This window comes from Felis catus, chromosome X (genome assembly GCF_018350175.1).
Source record: "Felis catus isolate Fca126 chromosome X, F.catus_Fca126_mat1.0, whole genome shotgun sequence".
NCBI lineage: Eukaryota > Metazoa > Chordata > Mammalia > Carnivora > Felidae > Felis > Felis catus.
In genome coordinates this window covers 33,716,793-33,741,806 of record NC_058386.1, presented here as the reverse complement: position 1 = coordinate 33,741,806, position 25,014 = coordinate 33,716,793, and the positions used below count along the sequence as shown (strand labels likewise).

At 47.2% G+C, this 25,014-nt stretch overlaps 1 protein-coding gene across 2 annotated transcripts in view; it reads left to right on the top strand.

Moving 5' to 3' along the window:
* The first annotated feature begins 1,914 nt into the window (after positions 1 to 1,914).
* SRPX (sushi repeat containing protein X-linked) overlaps positions 1,915 to 25,014 on the top strand; it is a 109,349-nt gene continuing 86,249 nt past the window's right edge. For both annotated transcript variants that reach the window (XM_045051290.1, XM_023249396.2), the window contains exon 1: positions 1,915 to 2,112. In XM_045051290.1, coding sequence (XP_044907225.1) covers positions 2,025 to 2,112 — 88 coding nt within the window. In that variant the 5' untranslated portion in view covers positions 1,915 to 2,024. The remainder of the gene's footprint in view (positions 2,113 to 25,014) is intronic.

Here is a 25,014-nt window from a genome sequence, read left to right as displayed (position 1 = left end):
GGATACTGCTAAACATCCTTCAATGCACAGATGGCTACTCTCCTCAACAAAGTAGTATCGAGCCCCAAATGTCAATAGTGCCTAGGTTGAGAGATGCTGGCCTGGAATTTAGCTCATTCTAAAACCTGCCCCACTGAGCATGGGGGAACAAAAATATGCATCTGCTCAGGGGTGCCTGGGTGGCTTAGTGGGTTAAGCATCTGACTCTTGATCTTGGCTCAGGTGGTGATCTCAGGGTTCATGGGTTCGAGTCCTGTGTGGGGGTCTGCACTGACAGCATGGAGCCTTCTTGGAATTCTCTCTCCCTCTCTCTCTCTCTGCCTCTACCCCACTCGTGCTCCCGCTCTCTCAAAATAAATAAACTTTAAAAATTTTTTTAAATATGCATCTGGTCAAACTCCAGGCCACATCCCTAAAGATTCTAGTTTCATTGGTCTGGGAGCCAGTCCTGACATGGTATTTTCATGAAGCTCACCGCCCCCCCCCCCAATTCTTGTGGGTGGAGAGACTGGTCTGATGGAGGCCATAGATGAGGCTGATCTCCCTCATTTTCTTGTGACTGGTGGGGGCGTGGTTATTGAAGGGTTGTTGGCTCCTTGGGGAGGGAGCAGCAGTGGAGAAACCCACAGATGCAGAACCCCCCCCCCGCCCCCTCCCCAGCCCTAGAAAAGATAAGATGGAAGTTCAAGGCAGGAGCTTTTGTGAAAATTGGGAAGTGGGCTTGCCTCTAGATAAAAGAATACAAAAACCTTCTGGATGGATGGATGTTCCCAGGGCCCTTAGTCTACCTGGTGGATCAGACTGCTTGTGGCGAGGAGAAAGTTCCCTTCTACCATGTATGTGGCCCTTGCCAAGGCACAGAGCTCCCTGCCCCAAAGGTGGCTGGATTTGGGCTCCCACTTGCCCCTGCCTCCGGGCACCTTTGTACAGTGCACAACCTGACACAGCAGCCCTGATCAGAATTTGCCTTAGCTAAGATCTCTTTGGGGGCAGGAAAGGAGCGAGGTGCTGCCTTGTGGGTTTACAAAAAAACAAAAAAAAATTGGGGGAAAGCCTGGAAGAAGAAACCAGATCCGTACTGCAGGCAGCCTAGAAACCCTATCCTGGTGCCAGGCCACAGGGTGGAGGTTTCAGGCTGGTCCTGGTGTCCTTGGAGGTGGTAGAGAACAGCCCAGGAAATGGGGAACTCTGGTTGCAGAAAACTACAACAGCTGGATTCCCCAAGACTGGGAGTGAGACAGGGAACTTTCTGTGCCTTGCGCTTGTCCATCAGCCGACCCTGGAAAGAGAACCTCAAGCCCCATTCATTCCAAACCGCAGGGCAGCTGGCACCCAGTCCAGCCCTTGATTCATTCCCTTACAAAAGAGAAACAGAAACGCTGTAGTGTGGACCTTGATGCCGGCAGAACAGCACACCTAAGTTCAAACCCCTTCTCTGCCCAGAAGGGTGAACTGGGCAAGTTTCCAAGCATTGGTGTCTTCTTGGGTAAAATGGGCATAATATACCGAACTTGAGACGTGCTCATGCGAACGTGGCCGTTAATAATGGGCGGCAGCGGCCAACGTGGACCCGATCGGTTGCCCCCTCTTTCTGTGTGACTCACGCAGCTCTCTGCACAGATAACAGTGTGGGGGCCCAGGATCTGGGAGGCGGCTGGGCACCAGTGTGCGTAGTCGGGGTGAGCGGAATCGGAGAGCAGGAAAATATTCGGGATCATCTGGTGTCCTAGGGCACGCCCCTGGCGCTCTCTGGCCCTGGGGGGCCAGTCCCGCTTCCAGAAGAAGCGCTGGCACCAAAGGAGGGGCTGGGTCGGAGCCCCGGACCGCGCCAGCGTCCCGGGGAGGAGGAGGGAGGAGGGCAGGCCCCAGGCGGGAGGGAGAGAGGGAGGGATAGCGGCGAGAGGAGGAGTTTTCCAGCACGGCTTCGCCCGCTCGCCGCGCAGCCCCTCGGCTGCGTCCGTCTCCTCCGCCCCCTTGGAAGCGCGCAGCGCAGCGCAGGGAGCCGAGCGAAGTGCCGGCGCGCCATGGGGAGCTCCGCACTCCGAGCCGCGCTGCTGCCGCTGCTGCCGCTGCTGCTGCTGCTGCGGGTCCCGCCGAGCCGCGCCTTCCCAGGTAGGGCCGGAGGCGGGGCAGCCTCCCCGGCGGGGCGCCTTTTGTCTGCCCCGGACTCGGCTTCGGCGGCCCCGGGGAGGGGTGGGCGGCGCGCGGCGGACTCGCCTCTGGGCGCCGGGAGGGGAGAGCCGGCCGTCAGCCCCCTCCCGCCCGGCGCCGCGGACCCTCCGCGTCTGGGCTTCCAGGGGCCCCGGGCCAACCCGCGTTGGCGCCCGAGGCCACGGAGGGAAGTTTGGCGGCGCGCTGCTTTCTCACCACCTGGAGTTGTGCCTGTCACGCCGTGGCGCGCGGCTGAGGCCCAAGGGGGCCGGCAGCTGGTCCTGGAAGGCGCCCCTACCCGCTCCCACCGGAGGTCCCGGGCCACCCCCGGGGCTGCAGGGCACGAGCCACGGGAGAGCGGCTCTTGTGGACCGCACAGGCGGGGCCTCTCCCGCACCCCCAACCCCCCCTGCTGGGGATTCCGAGAAAGTCTGCGCCTCTGGGAGAGAGGTGCCAGCTGAGAGTGGTGACTTGTGGCATGCGCTCGGTTAGCCCCAGGGAAACTGGACGGCACACGCGCGGCTCTGCGAGGCGGGGGGGTGTGGCTTCTTGTTGCTGGGGGGCGTGGTTCTAGCATCTAAGGGGCCCCCTGGTGTTTATTAAGACTCTCTTGGTGTTGAAAACCACCTAAAGCCTTTGGAGATGTCCTTCTAAAAAGCTTCAGCTGACTCCCTCATCTGGGAGTCTTAGGTTAGCTGAGAGCCTCAGGGGAGCGGGGCAACATGGGCGCACCCCCGTACCCCTGGAAGGGAGAAGAAATCCAGGGACGCATGTTAATTTAGTGCTGATGGGAAAGTGGGTGACATGGGCTTTAGGGCGTGCAAACATTTGGCTTTGCGTTCAACGCTGTGGGCAGTTTAAATCCGTGGTCTGAGGAATGAACCTACCAAGTTCTGGGTGAAAGACTGGGGGGGGGGGAGGGAGAGGCGGTGGAGAGTGCCCAGATAGTGTGCTTGGGAGATGTAGGGATGGTTGCTGGAAATACTCCGCACATCCCCAAATGATTGAGAGAATCAAACGTATAAAGTGATAAGCAGGGACATTTGTGTTTTGAGCGGTCTCTAGTAAGTTTTAAGCTGTTTGGTTGGTAGAAACTGATTCAGGGCAAAGTTGAAAGGAGACGTAATCCTCGGCCCCAGGCAAGTGCCATTCCCATGGCCCCCATTCCGCTTTAGCGGGAGTTGGAGTTGGGTTAAAATGAACCTAGAGGAGAAGGGGAGGTCAATACTGGACAGGGAGCAGAGGAGAAGTTAAGTATCTACAGGCAGCCCTTCCCGCTGAAGCGAGAGGTGTCTCTGAGCTGCCTGTACATCTGCTCCTGGAGCCTTTCGCAGCCAAGGGGCCTCTTCTCTTTTTCCATCTGACCTCCCTCTGCTCTCCGTTCTCCCGGCTTCTACCCTTATATAGTGTAGCCTGCTGCCAGGGCCCAGCCATGCACAGAATCATGGGTTTGCCAGTTTGGGTACTCTTTTCTGTCTTTGGAGAACTGCCCCCTGGCTAGCTTGGCTCTCTCTGCCAGCCAGGAGGCTGCCCCCAATTTGGCACCTCTCGGTGGGGTCTCTCAGGAAATGTGCCCTGCTGGGGCTGTTGAATCCAAAGGAGTCCAAACCACAGGTTTGGGAAGGCTGGGGAGGGGAGACTTTCTAGGACAGTGGGTCCCCAGGCAAATGATGTCAGCTGAGGTCACCCTGAGTGCTGGGTGACAGAGAAGTGTTGCAGATCATTTCAGAGGCACTCCCGGAGGCAAGTGGATTATGTCTCTAGTGAGAGAAGGTGAAAGGCCTGGAATCAGGAACCTCTGAAAGAGGGAGATGGGGATGAAGGGCCCCATCACCACCCCCTTCCATTATATAACTGCCTGAGGTTTAACAGCCAATCTGTCAGAGTGAGAGTAAATCATTCCCATTCTGACTCCTAGAAGGTCTCTGGAGTTCTTCCATTTTTGAATTTGCAGCTTTCCTGGCCATCTGATTCATTCTTTAAATTTTTTTTTAACGTTTATTTATTTTTGAGACAGAGAGAGACAGAGCATGAACGGGGGAGGGTCAGAGAGAGAGGGAGACACAGAATCCGAAGCAGACTCCAGGCTCTGAGCCGTCAGCACAGAGCCCGATGCGGGGCTCGAACTCACAGACCGTGAGATCATGACCTGAGCCGAAGTCGGACGCTCAACCGACTGAGCCACCCAGGTGCCCTTGATTCATTCTTTGTAGCCTAGCAGACAGTGTCTATAAAAATCCGCATGAAATCTATAGAAAGTTCATAGCAAAGTTGTCTGTGTTTGTATGCCTATAAGGGGAGTTTTTATTCTGTTTTTTTGTTGTTTTTTTTGAGGTATAATTGACACATAACATCATGTTTCAGGCATATATCCTAATGACTTGCTATTTATTTATATTGTGAAACGATCAGCACCAGAAATCTAGTACCATCAGTCACCATATGTACTTACAGGTTTTTTTCCTCTTGATGAAGACTTGTAAGGTTTACTCTCCGAGTAACTTTCAAATATGCAATACCGTATTTGTAACTGTAATCACCATGCTTTATATTATATCCCCAAGACACATTTTTTTCTAACTGGAAGTTTGTAACTTTTGACCCTTTTGGCCCATTTTGCCCACCCTCCATATCCCCCCCACCCCAGTTTTGCAACCACCAATCTATTTTCTGTGAGCTTGGTTTTTTTTTGTTTGTTTTGTTTTTTAGATTCTACATGTAACTGAGATCATATGGTGATTTGTCTTTCTGTCTGACTTATTTCACTTAGCATAATGTCCTCAAGGTTCCATGTTGCCAAATGAGTATGGCAAGATTCTATTCTTTTTTATAGTTGAATAGTATTGCCTTGTATATATATACATACACCACATCCTTTTTATCCATTCATCTATTGGTGGACACCTGGGTTGCTTCCATATCTTGGCTGTTGTAAATATTGCTGCAATAGACATGTGGGTGCAGATATCTTTTTGAATTAGTGTTTTCATTTTCTTTGGGTGAATACCCAGAAGCGAGTGCTGGATCATAGGGTAGTTCTATTTTGAGTTTTTTGAGGGACCGCCATGCTGTTTTCCACAGGGGCTGCACCAATTTACATTCTTGCCAACAGTGCAAGAGGGTTCCCTTTTCTCCACATCCTGGCCGACACTTGTTGTTTCTTGTCTTGTTGATGATAGCTATTCTAACAGGTGTGAGGTAATAGCTCATTGTGGTTTTGATTTGAGTTTCCGTTTTTATTCTGCGCTTAAACGAACTGTTGCGACCTCTTTTGCACCTGAGAGTTTGGAGGTTCCCTCCACCTCCTCCTGCAAGGAGGGCTGAAGTTGGAGACTGAGCACCGGTGGGGACTAAGGCTCCGTGAACCTTACACCTGGAGAAAACCTGGCCAAGTAGTGTGGTTTCACCGGTCAGGAAAACCGGACGAGGTTTGCTAGAAGCCCAAGCAGACCGCATCAGCCGAAGCAGTCCTCCAAAAGTGCCGCACTTGGAGATAAGTATTAGGAACCGAATACCTGGCTCAGGCTATACAATTAAAGTCTCTCCAGGAACAGCCTAAGCTGGAAATTTCTATTTGGGGTTAAAACATGTAAGGAGCTGACGGAATTCCTCTTCATTAAAAAGGGGGGAGGAAAGGGGGAATGCTGGAGAGAGCAGGACATTCTCATCTAGCATTTTCTTCACCGAGAATACTTCCAGTCGAGTGTATTGGTGTTATTGCTTCTCCTTTCACAGATGTGTGCACTGACAGACACCAGAAACCATCCTTCAAAGCACTGTCTTTTTTTTTTTTAAATGTTTTTATTTATTTTTGAGACAGAGACAGAGCATGAGCAGGGGAGGGGCAGAGAGAGAGGGAGACACAGAATCCGAAGCAGCCTCCAGGCTCTGAGCTGTCAGCACAGAGCCCAACGCGGGGCTCGAACTCACAGACTGTGAGATCATGACCTGAGCCGAAGTCGGACGCTTAACTGACTGGGCCACCTAGGCGCCCATCAAAGCGCTGTCTTGAAACGCTCCAACCTCATCAGCCCTCACACCACAATTGAAATAGAGTCCCTCTCTTTTCGAGGATTCCTAGAACATTCTCACTTTCAGTCTCTCTCATTCTAACTCATGGCCAGATACTGTTTATTTATTTAAAAAAAATTTTAATATTTATTTTTGGAGAGAGAGAGAGAGAGAGAGAGAGAGAGCGTGCGAGCATGAGTGGGGGATGGGCAGAAAGAGAGGGAGACACAATCCAAAACAGGCTCCAGGCTCTGAGCTGTCAGCACAGAGCCCAATGCGGGGCTCGAACTCACAAGCTGTGAGATCATGACTTGAACCAAAGTTGGACATTTCACCGACTGAGCCACCCGGGTGCCCCCAGATACTGGTCTTTTAAAGTACAACTTCACTTTTATCACGTTACTCTCCTACTCAGACACCTAGAGCAGCAGCGCCCTGTCCTCTCTCAAGTTACCTAGAAAGTTCTCAACTGTTTGCAGGGGAGTGTACATTTGCTTCCAGTCTAAGTTTTCAGTCTTTCTCCCCTGGTTTCCTAAAATGTGGCCAAAATACACTACCTGTTTTTGCAGAGCTTGACTCACATTTTTCCTCCTCTTGACGATTACTATTTCCTGCACCTGGGATGCTTCCCGCGCCCCTCTGCCGCCCAGCCACCTGTCTGCTCAAATTCTGCCCACCCTCCCATGACTTCCTCTCTTGGTTGAGACTTTCACTTGGTCCCTTGAATGGGAAGCTTCTGCCTTTAAACACCCACGGCGCTTCATGTTTCTCTTGTAGTGTTTGTGACACATGCCGTACGCTGACTTATGTCTTTCTTTTCATTTCCCATGGTGCCTAGCCGAGCCCCTTGAGCCAAGTGGGTATTTGCGCTTATGGAGTTAATAGCCCTATAATTTGGCTGATGGGCCATTGGAGAGAAAGGGGCTGAGTGAAATGTGCGCAGGTAAACAGGGCTTTGTGCCACCGTGAATCTACATGCGTAGGGACTGTGGCTTGCTGGCCATAGAGGTTGCTTTTAAATCCATGAACACCCTCTGTTTAAGCAATAACCTTCTCTGTTGGGGGCTGTAAGGCAAGAGACTTACTGCAGCCACAAGCTGGAGTGTACATTTATTATTTTTGTTGGCCACTTTGCTACAGCCCCTTCCAAAGTGGTTGAATGGTTTCCTTAGTAAAGGAATATGTGTGCTACATCAGTTCCCCTTTCAGAGAACGCAACTAAAATGGGTAACTGAAGGGGAAGATTGAGTTTATACAGAGGAAGGTTACTTTTGCCAGGCTATAACATAGTACGAAATTGTGGCAGCCAAGTTATGATTAATACCCAGGTTAAAGATTAACTTCCAGCATAGCAGTGTGAATGGGCTCCAGGTCCTGGGGAGTTTCTCAAGCCAGCCCCTTAGTTCACCATTGTGTGATTTCTTGACTGTCAGCTTTTTTGGGCCATTGTTTATGGGAGTCTGTTAAGCCTGAACTTTTCTCTTGGATGTTTAAATGTAGATCTGAAATGGAATCAATTGTTCCCTTTTCTAATGAAACCTGGGCTCTACCCAGAGACTGACTTTTTATTTATTTAATTTATTTTTAAAGCTTTTTAAAAAAAGTTTATATATTTATTTTGAGAGAGAGAGAGTGCAAGTGGGGCAGGGGTAGAGAGAGAGGGAGACAGAGAAGCCCAAGCAGGGTCTGCGCTGTTGGCGCGAAGCCCAGCATGGGGCTCGAACCCACGAAACCATGAGATTGTGACCCAGCCAAAACCAGAATGGGACACTTAACTAACTGAGCCACCCAAGTACCCTGATACTTACTTTTTAAAGTGGACACTGAATGATGGAGTGCTTGGGACAATAGGGCAAAGAAGGTAGGGGATTCCTTCTCTTACAGCTTTCTGTCTTCTGGAGAAATAGACACTGAGTTATCTATGGGGGCGGGGGACCGGGTAAATGTTGTAGCACAGGTGGGTCAATGGGTCCTGGTAGCGCAGAGGGCGGCAACGCAGTTAGATGGCCGATGCCAGGGACAGTGGCACTGCAGGCCCAAGGAAGGTTAATGGAGGTTGCCTGTGGGCTTCTCTAAGAACACTTGGAAATTGGAAACAAAAATCTGCGTGGGTGTTTTTTTTCTGGGGAGAAGGTCCTTATCCCAATTCCGAACCACTATTCACTAGATCATCTTCGCGACTTCTGTGAGACGTGCCTCAATGGGCACACAGATCCACATACAAAGTAAGACGAAATTGCCAGAGCAGGGAGCTACGATTGAACCAATAAGCGGGTGGGGGAGGGGGGAGTCTCGAGTTGTAACCAGTGGTGCAGTTTCTCATTCTTCTTGTTTAAAAAGCAACACCAAACAGAGCGGGTGTAATCATCGATTGTAGTTGTATTTTGGCCTGGGCTGGCAGCTTGGTGTACCCCTTACTTTGCATGGCATCTGTGCCCTGAGGGAGGGTCATTAGTCAATATTTGTGCATCAGTTGACGAACTGAAATAATTGTGACAGAGAATAAACATTCTTTTTTAAAAAAATTTTTTTACCGTTTATTTATTTTTGAGACAGAGAGAGACAGAGCATGAACGGGGGAGTGTCAGAGAGAGGGAGACACAGAATCCGAAACAGGCTCCAGGCTCTGAGCTGTCAGCACAGCTCGGACTCACGGACCGTGAGATCATGACCTGAGCCGAAGTCGGACGCTCAACCGACTGAGCCACCCAGGCGCCCCTAAACATTCTATTTCAAGTATCCCTGCAGGATTTAACTGGAATTTCCAAGATGATAATTCCCAAAGAAAAAGGAATGCAAGGTAGCAAGATGTCAGAGGAAATTTGCACTGCCCTGAACAAGGACCTGTCTGGACAGGCAACAAGTCAGGGCATGGTTAATTGTTGAGGCTCTTGGATTTCAGATCACCCTGGGACACTATTCCAGGAGACTTAGAAACTCCAGAGAGCCCCAGGGGTGGGATTTTCAGATAAAGATATAAGGGGAAAGCTTGTGCAAGAGAAAGTCACCGGTGGCATTGCTAAGCTCCCAAGTTTTCCAGATGATAATTGGTTTCACCTGGATTGTACGGTTTGCACGGCGCCCTCGACCCAGAAACCTCTGGAGTGCTCGTTCCCGAGCGGCATGATTCACTCACCCGTAATCCTTAGCTCATACTGGATGCGTCTTTATGCATTGTTCCCCAGGGAGAAGATAAATGGGTTTGGACATAATGGCTTGGATTATCCCAGAGGTTTGGGGTTGTAAATTGAGTATATTGGTTTTAAAACTTTTGTGTGTGAGTAATAGTTAGACAAATCCAAACATAGAATTGGGGGCCGACTTTCTGCCTTGGCCTTGAAATAGCCTTGCACTATTTCTTCTGCCCTGCTCGTACAGTGACCTGTCGTGTTGATGGGTCACGTGTACCAGCAGCTCGTTTCACCTGCCGTCACCGGCTGTTTGCAGTGTCTACCTAGTTGTGCCTAATGAACATCTATTTCTTCAATGCCGATTGTACCCCAGGACCCTCTGACTGATGGATGACTCTGGCCTGCCATTTACTGTGTGGGTGGCTGAGCTGAATGGCCCTGCCAGTTCCAGGGATCCAGGAATGTTCACAAAAACTGGTTAAATTAGGGCCACAGGGCAAAGATTGAGCCAAGGTTTGGCAGGCCCCTTGTGGAGTGGAGAGGAAGCGGGGGCGTATAGGAACTCTGACAGACTTGTTGCCACTGACTCAGCATTTGTCAGACAAAGGCTCTAATTCCTTTAAATATCCAGTGTTGAAATCCTGTTTCCACTTAGATTTTAATTCAGCTTTCCAAGGGATGGAATCATATTGTTTCCCCATTAGTTACTCATGGATCTGAGGCCTCCAGCCATGTGAGCCGATCTGGGCTCTCTGGTTCATTTTGTGTCCTCACGGCGGCTCTCAGTGGGTCTGTGGAATGAAATCTGCCAGGGAGAACGCCTCTAGCCAGTCTTGACCCTGCTGAGTGTCCCAGGCTCTGTCTAGATCCCCAGAGGAGTTTCCCATCCACATCTAGGCTCCCCGGTGTGGGCCACCTGATCTCTGGAACTGTGGAATCTCAGACTGGTGGGGCCCCGAGATGCAACTCCCTGTGTCTTAGTGATGAGCCTCCGAGGCTCAGTAAGTTGAAGGGGTTTGTCTCACATAGGGCGTGAGAAGCAGAGCTGGATTTAGAGCTAAGTGGTGGCCCCAGAATTCCAATCACTCTCCCCCAAGGCATGCGCCAAATTTGGTTTTTGAGTGGCTACTTCGCGTTCGGACACCATCCCGGACACTGGCGATGGGCAGGCTGGAATCAGTTGCACTGAGCCCGCTTGCTGAGGGTGAAATACACCCGTCCGGGTGTATTTCGGCATGCTTGTGTATATCAACACTTAGCTGCAATGTCAGGCTCTCATGCCCGGGGCTGCTTGCACGTTCCTCCAGGGCTGTGAGCCCCAGATGCTCCCTCTCTATACCACTTGCTTTGAGCTCCCCAACTGGTATGTCAGGATATTATTAACAGCTTGATTGAGACATAATTCACATCCCATACTATTCACGCATGTAAACCAATTTGGTGATTTCTAGTGTACTCACAGAGTTGTGTGTCCATCACAATTTTAGGACATTTTCATTAGCCCCAGAAGAAACGCCACGCCCCTCAGCCGTCACTCCTCACTCCCAAGCCCCTAGCTCCAGGCAACCGTTCATCTTTTTTGTGTCTCTACACATTTGTCTCTTCTTTACATTCCATATAAATGGAATCATGCCATATTTGTCCTTTTGTGTCAGGCTTCTTTCACTGAGCATAATGTTTTCAGGATTCATCCGTGTTGAGGCAGGTATCAGTACTTGATTCCTTTTTACGGTTGAATTTTATTCCATTGTGTGGTTATAGCACATTTTATCCATTCATCAGTTAATGGACATTTGAGTTGTTTCCACGTTTTGCTTTGAGAGAGAGAGAGAGAGAGAGAGAGAGCATGCGCATGCAGAAGGGGTGGGGGAGGGAGAGAAAGAGAGAGAATGAGAATGAGAATCTTAAACAGGCTCCATGGTTAGTGTGGAGCCCAGCATGGGGATTCGATCCTACAACCTTGGGATCATGACCTGAGCCGAAATCCAAAGTCGGACACTCAACTGACTGAGCCATGCACATACACCTCTACTTTTGGATTATAATGAGTAATGCTGCAAACATTCCCATAGGTTTCTGTGTGGGCATGTGGCTTCATTTCTCTTGGGTATATACCTAGCAGTGGAATTGCTGGGTCCTATGGCAATTCTGTGTTTAACCGTTTGAGGAATGGCTATTTTCCAAAGCGACTGCAGCCTTTTCCATTCCCACCAGCAGTTGTGTGGTGCTTCCAGTTTCTCCACACCCTCAGCAACTCTTGATATTATCTGTCATTTGATTGAGTGGTATCATTTTTATCTCAGGTCATTAACAGCCTCCACTCAAGGACTGAACGAGAAAGCAGGGTCTGTTCTGCCAACTATGGCAGGATACTGGTGAGAGTCACCTAAGGCTGCCTGCCACCCTTTCACTGCTGGCTGCAGGTCACTGTTAGTCGTCGGGCACCCTTGGGCAAATCAGAAGAACATGCTGTGGGGGCGCCTGGGTGGCTCAGTCGGTTGAGCATCCGACCTCGGCCCAGGTCATGATCTCACGGTTCGTGAGTTTGAGCCCTGTGTCAGGTTTTGAGGCGACAGCAAGGAGCCTGCTTGGTATTCTCTTTCCCTCTCTGTCTCTGCCCCTCCCCCGCTTGTCCTCTCTCCCTCCCTTCCTCTCTCTCTCTCTGTCTCTCTGTTTGTCTCTCTCAAAAATAAACATAAAAGAACATGCCCTGTGTGGTTACATGTAATTCCATGGGCACGGGGCTTGGTCAGGAGACAGACTTTGGGCTAATTAGGAAAAGGATGGAGACCCACCCAGGAGTCGGGATTGAAGAGCACAGGGCAGGATGATTTGAGACCCTGCTTGCTCTTTTGGTGGGTGTGACGGTGTAGGGGATAACCCGAACAACCTCACGTGGATGTCAGTGGCTCACCCCAGGTGGGACGGAGCTATGGACCCCATATTTGTTCACAACTTGTGGCTGTCTAAAAGGAGAGAGAACAAAGCAAAACAGAAAGCGTGCTTGCATATCGGCAGCATCCTCCCACGTGTGAATCCTTGGATCCCCCGGGAGCGGGTCAGAAATGCAGAAGTTCAGGCCCCACCTGAGATCTACCAAATCAGCACATGCATTGTGATCAGATCCTTCCGCGATCCTTATCCACAGTGAAACTTCAGAAGTCCTGATGTGATGAATGTGTTCAGCCCTTTGCCAAGTCAGGGCGGCTTGCCTGTTTCTATCTGCCGCAGAAGGGCTCCCTTACCCGCCTCCCCCTTTTCCTGTTGGCTTTGCCTTCATCATGGTCCTCTAGACTTCCTAAGTTCCCGACATTCCTGAGATAAGCCTGCACAGCCTTTAGGTCTCTACTCCCTCTTATAACTCAAAAGCCAAGCCAGTCCTTAGGAGGACCTTGACTTTGTGTCCTTTGAAGTCCTCCCGCCTGGCCTAACGTCCAGCCGTCCAGCCGCAGAACCGTCTTCAGTGATTGGTGACCGGGCCCTTGCATGGCTGTGCCCTGCAGCTAGGCTGTGCCTTAGAAATCTTAGAAGGCTCCTTAAGAAAGCCACAAGATTGTGGTCGGGCCCTCCCTTCCCTCCCCAGCAAGACCTCGTCCTGTGACTGAGAATTGCTAAACAGACACAGGGACTGCACATCTTTGTGCTAGAAACCAATGCCTGTGCTTGAGGGAGGAGGCAGCCCCTGGGATGATGCGTGAGATCAACACCAGCAGGGAAGTCAGAAGAACACATGCAGCCACTCATGCTCAGCGCCCCAAACCCCACGAATTGGGCAAGTCGGGAAGACTGAACTGGTAACAGCAATAAAGGGGGAGCCTCCCACCTTTTCCAGGGGGTGGGTGGACTCTGTATTCTGCTTTGGCAGATCCGGGCTGGGGATGAGTCATCCAGGCCAGGGGTGTCCCAAGTAAGTGTGGGCAGGCCACGTAGGGCCCACTGCCTGGTCTTGTGTGACCAGTGAGCCAAGAATGGTTTTCAAGTTTTGAAATGGTTGGAAAAGTCAGAAGGAGAATACTTTGTAGCATGTGAAGGTGTTATAAAGTGCAGGTATCTGTGTCATTGGAGCACAGCCATGCTTATCTGTTTGGGAACTGTCTATGGCTACTTGGTGACAGGATGGCACAGTTGGGTAGCTATGACCCAGACCAGGTGGCCTGCAATGCAGAAAACATTTGTTATCTGGCCCTTTGCAGAAAACGTCTGCCACCCCTAATCTCGGGCCTTGCTACTCAAGGTATGGACTGAGAACCAGCCTCATGGGGGAGCTTTAGAGGACTGTAGAATCTATTCTTGCCAGTTCTCAGCCAAGGCCTCCTTTCCTAAGTCAAAGCTGGAGGCAGACTGGCCTTTGCTACTTGCTGACAGACCTCCTTGATGCAGTGAGGATTTCTGGGCGTCTTTCCAGATCTGCTGCCCTGCCAGGACCTTGCTATGTGGTGTGGCCTGCAGCACTCCACCGCCCCTTACCTTGGTGCTGAGGGCTTAACTGGACATGTCTTTTGCCAGGTGCTGTTCTTTCAGGAGCCTGTCATCTTTCTGCCAGTCAGGACTGTCCCTAGTAGAAGATCTCCCAAAGCGGCTTCCTGGAAGTGCTTCCCAGAGAGGTTCATAGATATTCTAGGGGTAGCAGAATGCATTGTCATTGGGAAATGCAGGGTTAGGTTTCTTTATTATGGCAGGACTGCTGAGGGTCATTGATATGCTAATGACCCTGTTACCCTCAGGGAGAGGACAGGGAGACTAGTGAAGACCACAGACCCGCAAGGGCAGCACCACCTGGGAACTTATTAGATATGTAAATTCTCAGGCTGCACCCCAGAGCTGCTGAATCTGGATGTGAGGGCAGGTGGGCCCAGCAGTCTATTTTTTTTCCTTACATTTTTTTAAATTTACATCCAAGTTAGTTAGCATATAGTGCAACAATGATTTCAGGAGTAGGTTCCTTATTGTCCCTTACTCGTTTAGCCCATCCCTCCGACAACCCCTCCAGTAACCCTCTGTTTGTTCTCACTATTTACGAGTCACCTATGGTTTGCCCCCCTCCCTCTTTTGTTCGTTTTGCTTCCCTTCCCTTATGTTCATCTGTTTTGTATCTTAAAGACCTCATATGAGTGGTCATATGATATTTGTCTTTGTCTGGCTGACTAATTTCGCTTAGCATAATACCCTCTAGGTCCATCCACGTAGTTGCACATGGCAAGACTTCGTTCTTTTTGAAGCAGTCTGTGTTTTTTTTAAATTTTTTTTATTAAACATTTTTATTTATTTTTGAGAGACAGAGACAGAGCGCCAGCGGGGGAGGGACAGAGAGAGAGAGGGAGACACAGAATCCGAAGCAGCCTCCAGGCTCTGAGCTGTCAGCACAGAGCCCGATGGGGGGCTCGAACCCACAAACTGTGAGATCATGACCTGAGCCGAGGTCGAACGCTCAACCGACTGAGCCACCCAGGCGCCCCAAGCAGTCTATGTTTTAACAAACCTTCCACGTGATTCTGATGTTCGCACAAGTGTCCGAATCACTGGTGTGGTCATTTCCAAATTGGTTTCTCAGAGCACCTCATCAGACTAGTGTTCCACATTTTGTTTTTGTTTTTTTTTTTATATTTTTTAAATTGAAGTACAATTAACATACAGTGTTAATTAGTTACAGGGGTACAACATAATGATTCACCAATTCTAGACGTTAGTGCTTGCCACGGTGAATGTAGCCATCATCTGTCACCAAACAACGTTAATGCAATATTATTGACCATATTCCCTATGTCTTTTCATCTCGGTGACTTAATTATTTTATAACTGGAAGTTTCTGCCTTTTAATCCCCTTCATCTGTTTCACCCATTCACCCAGCTACCTCCCTTCTAGCAGCCACCAGCCTGTTCTCTGTATTTAAGAGTCTGTGTAGGGTGCTTTTTGTTTGTTCGTTTGTTTTGTGTTCTTAGATTCCACATATAAGTGAAATCATATGGTATTTGTCTTTCTCTGTCTGACTTATTTTATTTCATCCTGTAGGTCCATCCATGTGGTCGCAAATGGCAAGAGCTCATTCTTTTTTTTTTTTTTTAATGGCTGAGTAGTAGTAGTGTGTGTGTATCACATTGTCTTTATCCATTTCTCCATCCATGGACATGTGGGTTTCTTCCATATCTTCTCTATTGTAAATAATGCTGCTATAAACATGGGGGTGCCTATATCTTTTCAAACTAGTGTTTTTGTTTTCTTTGGGTAAATATCCAGTAGTGGTATTACTGGATCCTATGGTCATTCTATTTTTAATTTTTTTTTTAAGGAAACTCCATACTGTTTTTCACGGTGGCTGTACCAGTTTGCATTCCTACCAACAGTGCATGGGAGTTCCTTTTTCTGCACATCCTTGCCAACCTTTGTTATTTCTTGTCTTTTTGAGTCTAGTCATTCTGACAGGTGTGAGGCGATATCTCGTGGTTTTGATTTGCATTTCCCTGATGATGAGCGATGTTGAGCATATTTCCACATGTCTGTTAGTCATCTGGATGTCTTTGGAAAAATGTGTATTCAAGTCCTCTACCCATTTTAATCATATTATTTTTTTGTATGTGTGTGTTGAGTTGTGTAAGTTTTTTATATATTTTTAAATATTAGACCCTTATCGGATATACCATTTGCAAATATCTTCTCCCGTTCAGTGGGGTGACTTTCCATTTTGTTGGTTGTTTCCTTTGCTGTGCGGAAGCTTTTTATTTTGACGTAGTCTCAATAGTTTATTTTTGCTTTTGTTCCAAAACACCTTGCCTCAGGAGACGTATCTGGAAAGAAGTCGCTCCCGCTGATGTCAAAGAAGTTACTGCTTGTGCTCTTGTCTAGGAATTTTATGGTTTCAGGTCTCACAATTTAATCCATTTCGAGTTTATTTTTGTGCATGGTGTAAGAAAGTCTTCCTGTTTCATTCTTTTACATGTAGCTGTCCACTTTCCCCAGCACCATTTTTGAAGAGACTGTCTTTTTCCCACTGGATATTCTTGCCTTCTTTGTTATAGATTAATTGACATGGGTTTATTTCTGGGCTTTCCATTCTGTTCCATTGATCTGTGTGTCTGTTTTTGTGCCAGGACCATAATGTCTTGATTACCGCGGCTTTGTAGTATATCTTGAAATCTGGGATTGTGATACCTCCAGATTTATTCTTCTTTTTCAAGATTGTTTTGGCTATTCGGGGCCTTTGTGGTTCCATACAAATTTTAGGATTATTTGTTCAAGTTCTGAAGGGAAAAAGCTGCTGTTGGTATTTTGATAGGCATTGCATTAAGTCTGTAGATTGCCTTGGGTAGTATGGATATTTTAACGATATTAATTATTCCAATTCATGAATTGGAATATCTTTCCACTTGTTTGTGTCATCACATTTGTTGTTTTTAAAGGGAACTGTGTTTTTGGTTTCAGGACAGGACATTTGAGGAGATGAAATTGAAATTCTTGAAGCCAGTTGCAGTGACCGCTGCAGGCTCAAGGGGGAAAAAAAGAAAACAAAAATCCAACTCTTTGGGTAGCATCATCTGTCCCACATCTGCCCCGCTAAGCAGTTGTATGCATACTTGGTTAAAAGAAGTTTCTTCCGGCTTGGAATTCTTTCTCTCTCTCTCTCTCTCTCTCTCTCTCTCTCTCTGTTTCTGCCCCTCCCCTGCTCACGCACGCTCACTCTCTCTTTCAAAATAAATAAATTAATTAAAAAAAAAATGAATGAAGAGCAAAGGCCTGGGCAAGAGAACTCAGTGGTTCCTCTCACCTCCCCTTCCATTTTTGAACTAAGAGACAACAACACAGTGTTTACAAACTCTCAGATAGCAAAGGATGAAAAGTGTTCATCTGCAGGCCCAAGGTTGTAACACCAAGCCGGCGCTGCACTGTTAGCACGGTGCCCGATGCAGGGCTCGAACTCACGAACCTCGAGATCATGACCCGAGCTGAGGTCAAGAGTCAGACGCCCAACCGACTGAGCCACCCAGGCGCCCCTTGCCCTTCGTTTAAGTGGAGGTGAGGCCTCAAGAAGACCGCAAGAGGTGATGTGGATGGGTGGGTTCGTGACTTGGTTTTGCCTCCTGAATAGAATCTAAGGAAGCAGGGTCACCTGATTGCCAGGGAACAGAGGCAGTTTGGCGGGCCCCACATGTGAATGGGGCGCTAGAGTGAGCTCTTCCCCTGCCCCGCGGCTCCTGCGCGTGCTGGCCAGCTAGGACGCCATGTGACCTCAGCCGGTGCCCAGCCTTCCTCCTTTCTTGGATTGGGAGTGTGTTTCAGTTGACCTCTGAGGAGGACCGGCGAGCCTTTGGGGGACCATATGGAGTTGCTTTTGTTCTGCTGTCTGGTCTTACTTTTAAAGGCTAGACCTCTTTTTGTCTGTCCATGCCGAATGTGCACGGTCAGCCCCCAGGGTCTTGGGGGTGCCCCTTGGTGCCACCAGGAGTTACTCTTTGTTGAGGGCCTGTGCTTTGGGCTGACCTCAGATTTAGGTGCCCTGTTTCTCCTCTCTTCCAGCTTTCGGCGAGAGGCAGGGACCCACTTTGGCTCTTTTTAGTATTAAACAATAGAAGGAGACTAAACTGAAAAAACAATATTATTTTTCCCTCGAACGAGAGTAATGCCTTCATTTATAAAGCTGTCCTTTTAGCTTGCTTTTTGTTAGCTGTGTGAAATATGGCCACGATTAAAATTTCGTAAACCACATCTTGTCTTAATTGTCTTTGCTAATGAAAGGCGGGGTGCCTGGGGACTGTGGGTGCCTTCCCTTTGGGCTCTTGTGTGGAAGGGTTTGAGTACAGGAAGAAACATTCTGTCAGGCGAAGCAGCTGTAGAAGCAAGGCTTGTCTCTGTGAGCTCCTGTCTGGCAGGGATGGCTTTCTCGCCGACCCCCCACCATATTTACCACTTGTATTTTTTTTTCTGGAGGAAATAAAGTTAGAATGGATATTTAAGAGTAGCCTTAATGGGGAAAGAAGTTACCTAAGGTTGGTGTTGGGTACAAGAGAGGGAGGAAGAGCCCCCCCCCCCCCACTGCCCAACAGAGTCTGCTTTTGGGGGAACTCACACAGTGTCGAAGCTGGAACTTTACCCAAGATTTTAGGTTCTAATTCAGAGTTCTCTCTACTGCTGAATTGATTCTTGCTGAACAGAACTATCTAGGTCAGTAAGTGAACCAACCATAAGGCAGACTTCCATGAGGAAGCTTGGGGAGTGTTCCAGTCATCTGTTGCTGTGTAAGAAACCATCCTAAACCTTAGTGGCTGAAAACAGCCACCACCACTTACTGGCTTAGGAGTCTGTAATTTGGGCAGGGCTCAGTGGGGATGGCTCATCTCTGCTCAACATGCTGTTGCCTGGGGCAGCTCGTACGGGGCTGGAGGACCCAAGACGGCTCCACTCAACGTGTCTGGCACTTCATCTGGGATGACTGGAATGGCTGAGATGGCAGGGCCTCCCTTTCTACCTCTCTGCAAGGCTCCTATTCTCTACATCTTCTCTGTCTCTCCGTTTGCCTTTCTGTCCGGTGGAGGAAATGGGCCTCTGTACCCACAGGTAGCTCCTCAAGGGATGAAAGCCAAACCTGCCGGGATGCTTAAGGCCTGGGTGCAGGACCATCAGAGCACCACTTTTGACACGTTCTGCTTGTTAAAGCAAATCACAGTGCAGGCCTAGTGGTGGTGAAGGTGGATAGACTCCACTTCTGGAAATGGGAAGAGTGGTGTCAGGGAATTGTTGGCGGCCATTTGCAAGCAGTCCCCTATGGGTTTGGTTTGGAAGAACAGAGTAGAAATGTCAGTTTAACCTCGCAGGGTGTATGCTGGGTGTGTTCTGATTAAATGCTGGATTAGCTCTCTGTGTATTAGGCTATCTAGCTATAGAATGTGCATGCCCTGATTCATGGCCAGTCCATAGAAGTGAGCGAGTCTGTGTCCCGGGAATGTCCAAGGTTCATTTGCCAGTGCTTACTGGTACTAGCAGCAGCCTCCATCCTTTGCTTCCCCAGACCTCTTTTATTTTCATCAATGGCAATGACTGCTAAATGAAAGGTAACTCGGGGTACTTGGGTGGCTCAGTCGGTTGAGCGGCCGACTCTTGGTTTTGGCCCAGGCCACAACCTCGCAGTTTGCGAGTTCAAGCCCCGCATTGGGCTCTGTGCTAATAGCACGGGGATTCTCTCTCTCCCTCTCTCTGCCCCTCCCCAGCTTGTGCGCGCTCTCTCTTTCTCTCTCTCGAAGATAAATAAACTTAAAAAAGATAAAAAAAAAAAGAAAAGGTAACTCAAAGTAGGTCATAGACAAAAATATAAAACCTGTAACTGTAAGACTTGTTGGTGATAATATGGGGAAAAAATCTTTGTACACTTGAGTTAGAAAAGATTTTCTTAGATATGACACCAAGAACATGATGTATTGTGCTCGCTCTGGCAGCACATTTACTAAAATGGGAAAGAGCGTGATTTATAAAGGATAAAAAATTTAAAAAAGGGGGGGGCGCCTGGGTGGCTCAGTCAGTTGAGTATCCGACTTTTGATATCGGCTTGGGTCAGGTTCTCACGGTTCGTGAGTTGCAGCCCCGAGTAGGGCTCTGTGCTGATCGTGTGAAGCCTGCTTGGGATTCTCTCTCCCTCTTTCTCTGCCCCTCCCCCACTCACAACACACACACACACACACACACACACACACACACACACACACTCTCACCAACACACATGCGTGTGCACACAAAAATAAACTTTATTAAAAATAAAGAGTAAAAGAAAGTAGTTCATCCAAATTTGAAACTTCATTTTTCAAAAGACACAGTTAAGAGGATGAAAAGATAAGCCACAGACTGGAGAAAGTATTTACAAATGACATATAATCCTGACAAAGCACTTTTGTCCAGAATATATAAAGAGCTCTCTAAACCCAAATAATAGGAAAACAAGTATAACCCAATTTAAAGAGTAGGCAAGATATTTCATTTTTTAAATGTTTATTTATTTATTTTGAGAGAGAGAGCATGCACGTGTGTGTGTGTGTGTGTGTGTGTGTGTGTGAGAGAGAGAGAGAGAGAGAGAGAGAGAGCGCGAGCAGGGGACAGGGAGGGAGAGGGAGAGAGAATCTCAGGCTGCTAGTGTGGATCCCGACTCGGGGCTCAATCCCACGAACGAAGAGATCATGCGATCACGACCTGAGCCGAAATCAAGAGTCAGACGCTTAACCAACTGAGCCACCCAGGCGCCCCAAGGGTAGGCAAAAAAAAATATTTTAACAGACACTTCACCAAAGAAAGTATATGCAAAGATGCTCAGCGTGATTATCCACCTACTGGCTGGATGAACTTGGCCAGCTTCACTTCTGCTTTCATCTGCCAAATGTGAACCATGCCACCTGCTCCCCTGGGGAAGTGATTTGTAATGTGCAGCACAAATATAAGGTATCGTTGTAACTCCCCCAGAACAACTCGCGCACATCTTTGTTCCTCGTAGAGGGCTGACTAGCCATTTTCTCTCTCTCCCTCATTGGACCGTATGGGACAGACACCCACAAATTGCTGGCTCTGACGGCGAGGTAACCACTGGCCACTGGCAATTTGAGGCCAGTCATTTACTGTAAGCTCAAGTGGACGTGGGTGTCTCCCACCGTGCTTTTCCAAACCAGTCTGGTTTTTAGGGCTCCCTAAAAAAATCTCCCACTGTCTACTTCTTCTGCCCTCAAGTGTCCCAGTGTCCTTTCATTTCAAGGAACTTGCATCATTTGTGCTCTGTAACCAAGGGCCTCAGTGTCCCTGAGTACTGTCAATACCTAAGAGATTGACCTTGGCCTTGATTTTTTTTTTTTTGTCTTGGAATTCATTTGTTATCAGTGGTAAAGTCTGAGATGTATTATTTTATATTCTCACATATTATATTTTTTCTCTAGGACCTCATGTTAAATTCAGTGCTGAATGCTTAGTAAGGACACTGATTGTGCGAGGAGTGAGTAAGAGAACATTTTTCATCAAGTTTCTAAATTTGGAAAAAGAAGCTTGGATGAACAGCTGCAGTATCCCAAATGATTTTCCATTTCTGTGAATCCCAAAGGCCCCTCTTCATGCATTTAAAATTCCTGGAATTCCTGAAATTAAAAAAAAAAAATACTGTGAGAGGAACACACAGGGTTTGTTTTTTTTTAACAGCTTTACTGAAGTCTACTTGACACAGTAAACTCCACTGAATTACCTTTGCAGCTTTTCTTTTTTTTTTAAGTTTATTTATTTATTTTGCAAGAGAGGGAGCACAAATGGGGGAGGGAGGGAGAGAAGGAGAGAGAGAGAGAGAGAGAGAGAGAGAGAGAGAGAGAGAGAGAATTCCAAGCAGGCTCCACATTGTCAGTACAGAGCCCAATGCGGGGCTCAAACCCACGAACCTTGAGATCATGACCTGAGCCAAAGTCAGATGCTTAACCGACTGAGCCACCCAGGCGCCCCCTGCACCTTTTCAAAAATTAATTGGCACGTTTGTTTTTTGCAGGTCTGCTTCTGTGTTCTTTATTTTGATCCATTGATCTGTGTATCTATCCTTTCTCCAGTGCCACATTATTTTGATTACTGTAGCTTTGTAAATAGTCTTAAAATTGGGTAGTGATGTGGAAAACAAAGACAGAAGAAAAAAATGAAAGTTCCTTACAACATACAGCCCATGGACAAGTCCTTGAGACAGGCAGAGTGACCTTCCTCTAGGAACTCAGCTGCCTCGATGTTAATACTTTGCTAAGGGCAAAAGGCAATTTTAGCTTAACATTAGCCTGACCTCCAGGATCCTGTAAGTCTCCTCTAATGTATAAAAATCCCTTGGAAACTTCCTTATCTCTATCCCCCACCCAAGATATATGTTAGCAGTCATCCTCCAAAAATATGGACCTCTGGTATACATCTGGAGGGTCTCATGACTAAAGGTTTTACTAGACACTAATAAATGACCTTATCCTAACAGTAACCAGCCTCTCAAGGTGCTGGAAACCTTGCTTCCAAATTCCTTAGAGATTTAGACTACCCCTAACCCCCTCCCAACTTGAAAGTATATAATCAGCCACCTGTCACAACCCCAGTGCAGCTGTTTGTGCCCATGGGTCCTGTCCCCATGCTTTAATAAAACCACCTTTTTGCACCAAAGACATCTCAACAATTCTTTCTTGGCCATCAGCTCTAAGCCCCAACATTTCCATATCAGGTAGTGTGCTTTCTCCAACTTTATTCTTTTCCAAAATGGTTTTGGGTCTAACCTCCATGTAAATGTTAGAATCATCTTATCTGTATCTACCAAAAAAATCTGCTGGGATTCGGATCAGAATGGTTAAATCTATCAGTTTGGGGAGAATTGACATTTTTCCTATTTTGAATCTTCCAACCCCCAAATACAGCATCTCTCTCCATTTATGTAGGTCATTTTTAAAATTTCTTCTGTCAGTATTTTGGAGTTTTCAGGCTACAGATTGGGTGCATGTTTTGTTAGCTTTATACTTAAGTATTTCATTTCCTGGAGCAAATAGAAATGGTATTTTTTAAAAATCACTTTTTTTTTTACTTAAAAAAATTTTTTTAATGTTTATTTTTGAGACGGAGGGAGACAGAGCGCGAGTGGGGAAGGGGCAGAGAGAGAGGGAGACACAGAATCTGAAACAGGCTCCAGGCTCCAAGCTGTCAGCACAGAGCCCAACGCGGGGCTCGAACCCACAAACCGAGAGATCATGACCTGAGCCGAAGTTGGACACTTAACCGACTGATCTACCCAGGTGCCCCAAAAGTCACTTTCTAACAGTTGTTTGCTAGCAGGTAGAAATACAAGTGATTTTTGTGGTTTTTTTTTAGTTGCAGTATAATTAACATACACAGTGTTATATTAGTTTCAGGTGTGTCATGATCCAACAATTTCATACATTGTACTCATTGCTCATCACGACAAGTATACTCTTGATCCCTATCTCTTATTTCATCTGTCACTCTACCCACCTCCCCTCTGGTGACCACCAGTTTGTTCTCTGTAGTTAAGAGCTTGTGTGTGGGGTGTTTTTTTTTTGGCTCCTTTTTTTTTTTCTTCATTTGTGTGTTTCGTTTCTTAACTTTCACATCTGAGTGAAATCGATTTTTGTGCTTTGACTTTGTATCTTGAAACCTTGCTAACTTCGGGAGATATTTCATAGATTATTTAGGACTTTCTACGTAGATAATAATGCCATCTGTGAAGAGGGACAAGTGTACTTCCTTTCCAATCTGCCTGCCTGCCTTCTTTCCTTCCTTCCCTTGTTCCTCCCTCCCTTCCTCCTTCCCTCCCTCCCTCCCTCCCTTCCTCCCTCCCTCCCTTCCTCCCTTCCCTCCCTCCCTCCCTCCCTTCCTCCCTTCCCTCCCTTCCCTCCCTTCCCTCCCATATTGCCCTGGCTGGGGCTACCAGCTTAATGTTGAATAAGACTGGTGAAGGTGAATGTCTTCACGTTTTCCCCAGTCATTCGGGGTGGGGGGGAAACACTCAATCTTCCACCATGGAGCATAATGTTAATTGTAAGCTTTTTATACATCTTCTTCATCAGGTTGAGGAAGTTCCCTTCCCTTCCTAGTTTACTATGAATTTTGGTCATGAATGGATGTTAAATTTTATCAATGCTTTTTCTGTATCAATTGATATGATCATGTGAACTTTCTTTTTTAGTATGTTAATGTGGTAGATTACATTGATTGATTTTTTCTTGATTGATTTTTTTAAATATTAAGCCAGACTTATATTCCCAGGATATAAAGACCACTTGATGTTGGTATTTTTTTAAATGTATTGTTGGTTTTATCTGGTAATATTTCACTGACTGTTGCATCTGTGTTCCTGTAATTTCTTTGTCTGGTTTTGGCATCAGAGTAATGCTGGCCTCCTAAAATAAATTGGGACATGTTCTCTCCACTTGTTTTAGGAAGAGATTCTGTAAAATTTGATGGTATATCTTCTTTAAATATTTAGTAGAATTCACCAGTGAAATCATCTGGGCCTGGAGATTTTAACTACAAATTTAATTTCTTTAATATTTATGGGATTATTTGGATTATTGATTTCATTCTGGGTGACTTTTGGTAGTTTGTGAGTTTTGAGGAGTTGGTCCACTTCATCTAAGTTGTCGAAGTTATGTGTAGGGTTATATGTAGTATCTGAAGGGATATCCCCTGCTTTACTCCTGATATTGTTAATTTGTTTCTTCTGTTTTTCTTTGTCATGTTTTCTAGAGTTGTACCAATTATATGAATATATTTAAAGAGTCAGCTTTTGCATTGATTGACTTTTTTTCTATTGTGTTCTCTATTGTGTTGTTTCATTGATTGCTTTTACATTTATGATTTCCTTCTTGCTTTGGCTTTATTTTCTTCTTTTTTAAAAGTTTATTCATTTATTTTGAGAGAGAGGGAGAGAGAAAGTGCACGTGCACGTGTGCAGGCAGGGGAGGGGCAGAGAGAGGGAGAGAGAGAACCCCAAGCAGGTTCCATGCTGTCAGTGCAAAGCCAGTGCAGGGCTGGATCTCATGAACTGAGAGATCTTGACCTGAGCCACAACCAAGAGTCTGATGCTTAACTGGTTGAACCACCTCTATTTTCTTCTTTTTATCTAATTTGTTAAGGTGGAAGCTTAGTTTATTGTTTTGATACCTTTCCTATTTTGTGATCTAAGCATCGGATGCTATAAATTTCCCTCTGTGCACTGCTTTAGCTGCATCCCACCACATTCGTTCT